Source organism: Punica granatum, chromosome 7, assembly GCF_007655135.1.
Source record: "Punica granatum isolate Tunisia-2019 chromosome 7, ASM765513v2, whole genome shotgun sequence".
NCBI classification, from domain to species: domain Eukaryota; kingdom Viridiplantae; phylum Streptophyta; class Magnoliopsida; order Myrtales; family Lythraceae; genus Punica; species Punica granatum.
The window spans coordinates 2059369-2065707 of record NC_045133.1 but is presented as its reverse complement, the minus strand read 5'-3'; the positions used below and the strand labels follow the sequence as shown (position 1 = coordinate 2065707).

Here is a 6339-nt window from a genome sequence, read left to right as displayed (position 1 = left end):
AAAAAAAAAAAAGAAGAGAATATGATTATTGATTAGTAAGTAATATGAATATATTCGTAAAATATCCATTTCTATCTTTTCTTTTTAGTGCTAAACACTTTCCCTTTCTATCTAATTATGATGTTTAAATTTTTCACTCTCTTCTACCGGAGGAAAAAAAAAAGAGAGAATTTTTTACTGTCTTATTATATTCGTAATATAGCCCTCTTCGGTATTTTTTTTTATCTTCAATTATCTCATATTTGTACAATATTATGTTAATAAAGAGTTCAAAATTTTCAATCAAAGACAAGGAAAAGAAATTAGATAGAAATGGATATTTAAATAAATAAATAAACAAATAAAGGAGAGCAATGTGGAAAACCAGTACCAGATAAACATGTCGGAATTCGTATTAATACATATGATGATTTATCGAAAGAATAGAATCCTGATGATTTATCGGAAAAAATGTTCTTTAAAGTTTATTTTAAAATTTAAAATTTATTTAAGGCTTTTAATTTAAATCGTTTTATATGAGGCTGACTAATTTCTTTCACGTGAAACTATTTTCGACATAAATAGGTTCACAATTCTACGGATCATATGTTCATTTTCTTTTTAATCATTAAAGTACGGTATTACAAAAAAAAAAATGGGAAGAATGGACAGACAAAATCTTACCTACGATTTATTCTTTGTAAGTTCACCCTAAATTTTATTCCTAACAGACTGATAATGTGATACCAAAACTTTTAAAAAAGAAATTGAGGAGAAAATATTAGATTTAGAATAAAATCTCCTGCGGTCTGGTGGAAAGATTTGTCGGCCAGCCCATCCCGAGAACTGGATCGTGAATTGATGAAGAGGGAGAGATGTCATGTCATGAATCATGTTATGGTCCCAAAATGGTACTGTCGATGTAATCCTTGGATCCTTCTTCCGCGGCTCTTTGTCGATATGAATTCGCTTTCATAGGAAAGAAATTAAGGATTATATATATATATATATATATACACTTTTACGATTCGTCTAGCTAGCAGATATTGCCCCGTCGTTGCTCTTGCTCGAAAACATATATTCACAATAAGTACATTGGTATCAGCGATCGAGCATATATAACTTCTCAGTTATGGCTCGAACGTCTCAAGCTGTGGAATGAGATACGTTCCATACTAGACTCAGGACCACTAGGCAGTTGATGTGTAATAAAATGAAGGGTTATCAGGCTATATGATATTTGATCGTTCACAGAATACTTTTAAAAAAAAAATCTATGACGACACGCTTTTTTACTTTCGCGAACACAAAAGTGCACCGGCATTGACCAGTATCGCAAATCGCTGCTTGAACTCCACCTTTTCTTTGGATCCTCTCTCATCATCATCGAGTTAGATTCCATGAATTGCCCTATCAAAAGTAATGTTGACGGGGTACTTCATAGTATGTAAAGTCATGTTTTAGGCTTTTAGCTCATCCGATGGTTTTTTTTTTTTTTTTTTTGATAAACAACCCAATTAATTTTCACAGCTCTTTTCGCGCGGAAATAATTAGTGTTCAGTGGGGCTGAAGGTGCAAATGTCTGACGAGGGTTCAGGGCAGGTAGGTGGCTTGGCTGTCTTACCACCGCAGGATTCAGCTACCCCCCTCCCCCTCCTTGTGGGCTTGACTTCTTCACATATGATTTAATGAAATATAAACAATATAATGCTATAATAAATCATGATATACACGTGATGTTGACCCATTTTTTCTTTCTCGCTTTTTAATTTAGCTTTTTAAAAATTGGGGAATAAATTGAAGTTAGATATATTAAAGGCATGTCCGTGGTACGCACGTAGAAGTTACGATATAATTATAATGACATAAAACATATGCTAAGGAAAATAAAATTTACTTCTAAAGGTCTAGTCCAATATTTCTATATTTCGGAGATTTTCAATCTTATCGATTTTTTTATTAAAAGTTAAGTAATATACTGTGATTAAAAACAGTAATATATATATATATATATAAATTAAAAAAGGAGAGTACTGTCGTTACAATTAAGGCTGACAATATTTCACACGGCACGGCACGGATACGATACGGAGTTAAACGGGTTTGGGTTGGATATTTTTGATAATCGGTCTAAACGGGTCTAACCCGTTTAAACACGGTTAATAAGCGTATCTTATCGGGTTGAACCCGTGTAATCCAATTATACACGATTAAACCTGTTTATTTAGACATATTTAATCGTGTTACTATAATCATGTAACCCGTTAATCCGTTTATGTATTTGAATTTATCAAAATATCCTTATGTAATCCCCACTTTCTAAGTGCCTAACATAATTTCTTTTCCTTTCTTTCATCCAATCCAACACACGTCGTGTTAACGTGTTCAGGTAAACGAGTTAATCAGATAAACATGTCGTGTTAATGTATCCGGGTAACTGAGTTGATCGGATAAACAAGTTGTGTTAACGTGTCCGGATAACGTTTATAATCGTGTCGTGCATACGTATACCTATTATGACACGTTTCGATAAACGGATTTAAACGTATCTAAACAGGCTGACACGGATATAAACGTGTCGTGTATGGGTTTCCAAAACCTAACCCGTTTAATAATCGTGTCGTATACGGATTATAACTTTGATGACACGAATCCGTATAGACACGATACGTATAAACACGACACGACATAAATTGTCACCCCTAGTTACAATGATATACGAGGGGGGAGGAAAACAGGTTGGCCTGTGATTGCTTGAATGCTGCATTTCACTCCCTTTTGTACATAGAGGTCGATGCCGTTCATTACGAATTTCTTCGATCGGTATCATTCTTGAGATGAAATGAGAGACATAGTAAGTACTAATTAAATTACTCTTTACATCTACAAGTCCATCTCAATGGGTACATGATAGATGCCACAGATCCCTCCCTAGGGGATATCATTCTTAAGCTGATCGAGCATCAATAAACATGTCGCGGCAGCCTCGGCTTCGGGTGCACCAACAGCGGTTCAGCCCGTTGCAGGGTCAGCCCGTAAGCCTCATCCATGTTCAGCTTCTCGGGCATCAGCCCGTTGGCCAGCTCCCAGTCGAAAGCATGGACCAGGGTTGCTGTCAGCAGTTGGACCATGCGGATGCCCAGGCTCATCCCAGCGCAAATCCTTCGCCCGGCCCCAAACGGTATCAACTCGAAGTCATTTCCCCTGACATCCACGCCGGCCTTCTCGCCGCCTGGCAGGAACCTCTCTGGGCGGAAGACGAGTGGGTCGGACCACTCATCTGGGTCACGAGCTATGGCCCAGACGTTCACGAGGAGAGTGGAGCCCTTCGGGATGTTGTACCCGTTGATCTCGCAACTCTCGGCGGCTATCCTGGGTAGGGAGAGCGGGGTGGGCGGGTGGAGCCTGAAGTTCTCCCTTATCACCGCCTGGAGGTAGGTTAGCTGGGGTAGGTCGAGCTCGGTCACTAGACGGTCCTTGCCCACTACCGAGTCGAGCTCGTCTCTAACACGGGCCAAGATGTCGGGATGGCGTAACATTTCCGCTATCGCCCATTCGACAGTGCTCGATGTGGTATCCGTCCCTGCTGTGAACATATTCTGTCACAACGAACCAAGTATAAACTAAATCGGTCAGGTAACGAAGAGCATATCGATGATCAAAACATAATCCATATCATTTTTTAATCACACAAAACTTTAAAACAACAACTTCACTGAGATTGACCATAATAGCATCCCTGTCACTAGATAAAACTAAAAGGTTTGTAGGGGTCAAAGCTTTATCAAACACAGAATCATACGAACAACATTTCGGGTTGGTTTGGGGCAAACGAGTTTTCGACTCTAAAATTCGAAACCGAGCTACAAAAAGTAAAAGAAAAAAAAAAGGACCATAGAATCGAACTTGGTTCTAACAAACCCGAAAATTCGGATCGGTTCGGGTAGATCAGCTCGGGTTTTCAAGTTTACCGATTCTTTTGAATATCCCCATAGGGCGGTTCGTAGCCACCGTAAACCCTAAATTTACAGCCATTTGGATAAGTGGTGGCCCGGCTCCAGCCACAACTAATCCGGACAAGTGTTTCAATTCCAAATTTATTGTGAACATACGTGATTTTTTTTGCTTTCGGCATTAATTTTCTCCATTTAGCAAATAATCTTTTTCATTGATTAAAAAAGCAATCATCTTTTTTTCACAATGATAATTTTCTATATTTCACAAGAAGCCCCCGGTAAATTAATGGCTGAACCATTAATAATTTATCCTTTATAAAATTATTAAGTAAACCATGAGCTTATTATAGGATAATAATAAGGGATCTAAATTCTGAATTAAATAAGGTGTAAGAGCAAGAGAAATTTATTACCAAAAGTAGCGCTTTAATTTCGGTATCGGTGAGGTTCGATCCCTCCTCGTCAGCGCTATGCTTGAGCGATATCAAAGTGCTTAGCATGTCGGCATGCCGCTCTGCCCCGCCAGCTGCCTTGTGCTCCTCCAAGATTGCCGTCAGGAAGGCGTCGAACCGCTTGTGCAGTTTCTTCATCCTTGCCGCTACTCCCTGCACGTCCAGCCACTCCAAGGACGGCACAAAGTCCCCGATGTTGAACACCCCAGCCAGCACCATCACCTCCACCACCATCGACTTGAACTCGTCCGCCTTTGCGTCGCTCTGGCCGCTCCCATCACCGAACACTCTCCGCCCCATCATCACCCGCCCCAGGGCGTTCGTCGCACACAGGTTCAGCAACTGGCCGAGCTTTACCGGGTCCGGCCCCACCCTCGCTAGTGCACGTATCATTGTCGTCACCTCCTCCTGAAGTCGATACCCGAAAAAGTCGAGACGAAATTATTTTCTGACTTTTATATCTTTTTTCTTCATGCTAATAATATAATATAACTACCAATTACAATATCTTAGTTAGATTCTATTTGATTTTCATTAAATTAGTAATTAAAAATAGCAAAGGAGCACTTCATCGTCAAAAAGAAAGGAAAGTAGCGTGTTTATTTTATTACAAGAAAGTAACGGTAAATATTATTATTATTATTATTATTACTGTTGTTATACATGTTATTTAATGAGAAATGATAAACTAATTAACATAAATTAAAGATGAGTTACCTGGCGGATATGCCGGAAATCGTCCAAGGCCTTGCTCGAGAAGAGGTGGACCGAGCTTATCTTCCTCAACATCCGCCACCTCGGCCCGTAGGGAGCGAACACGAGGTCCTGATAGTTATAAGCTATGTGCTTCGCTCCCGAGTTGGGTGGGCGGCTTAGAAAGTTGGTGTCGTGAGTCTTGAGGAATTGCGCCGCCACCGATGCCGAGGCCGCCACCACCACGTCCACGAACCCGAGCTTCAGGTGCATGAGCGGCCCGTACGTCCTGGCCATCGCTGCGATTCTGTGGTGCGGGACCGGCCCCAGGTGGGGCAGGTTGCCCACCAGTGGCCACGGCCGAGGCCCCGGAGGCAGTGGCTTGGCTGGGCGGAGAAGGAACTGGAGGAGATAGTAAACAAAAAAGATGGTGGCGACAGCCGCCAGGAAGAAGGGGAGAGAGTCCATTTTTTCCTGATTTGCGTTGCAACTGGAGAGCACAATCTATATATAATACTTATATGGACGTGTATGTCTGTATAACATATCCATCATATCATATAATTGATGTTATAGTAGAATGTTTTAGGCGTAATATACTTATTATTATATATAAAGTCAAGTAAGAGATTTCTCTACCCGTCTCACTTTCGTTTTCCATCTTTACCCATATCATTAGAAATTTATCAATTAACCACCTCTAAATTTATGACATCATGGTAAATTGTGCTTCAATACCTGCCACGCCCTCTCTCCCTCTCTCGAGTCTCAGCCCCAAACTCCACCGTCAGTCCTTCTTTATAATATTATTTTTATTTGTGCCGGTAATTTATTATTTATCATTACTATTTTCTAAATAAAAGGAACACCATAACTCCGTGAACGGGGTATGATAAAATCCATGTTTAGCACGAGGATTTTTTTAAACCACTTTCATTGGTAACGCCAACTTTCATAGCTAATTTATAAAAATTTATAAATTTCTTATTACGATTTTAGGATTATTTCACAATTTTATTATCTCTTTACTTGCTTTAAAGTACTTAATGTGAGAGTAATAAATTTCGTGTTCGATGCAGATCACTATCTATATTATTCAATTTTTCTATCTTCTCTTTTTTTTCTTTTTTTCTTTTTTATGCATGTTGCCCCGCGCGTAGCGCCGAGTGCATTCGTCTAGTATATATAATGGTCAAGGAGGAGGACTGCGTGTATATATGGTGAGTAATTTGGAGTGATCTGGGTTGGTTTGGAAGGTG

At 39.8% G+C, this 6339-nt stretch overlaps 1 protein-coding gene across 1 annotated transcript; it reads right to left on the bottom strand.

Annotated features, from left to right (window-relative positions):
- Nucleotides 1-2729: 2729 nt before the first annotated feature.
- On the bottom strand, nt 2730-5548 carry LOC116215135 (flavonoid 3'-monooxygenase). Its single transcript, XM_031550730.1, has 3 exons — nt 5105-5548; nt 4349-4795; nt 2730-3578 (listed from the first exon to the last, which is right to left on the bottom strand). Exons 1-3 carry the CDS (start codon nt 5546-5548, stop codon nt 2943-2945), a joined length of 1527 nt encoding a protein of 508 aa, XP_031406590.1. The 3' UTR covers nt 2730-2942.
- Between the last annotated feature and the right edge of the window lie 791 nt (nt 5549-6339).

Bases quoted from the DNA above. Each gene is read 5' to 3' on its own strand.
- LOC116215135 (XM_031550730.1), bottom strand. From the start codon at position 5,548: ATGGACTCTCTCCCCTTCTTCCTGGCGGCTGTCGCCACCATCTTTTTT. The intron at 4,796-5,104 runs GTAACTCATCTT...TATCGACTTCAG, and splicing joins ATTTCCGGCATATCCGCCAG to GAGGAGGTGACGACAATGAT. The intron at 3,579-4,348 runs GTAATAAATTTC...TCGTTGTGACAG, and splicing joins AAATTAAAGCGCTACTTTTG to AATATGTTCACAGCAGGGAC.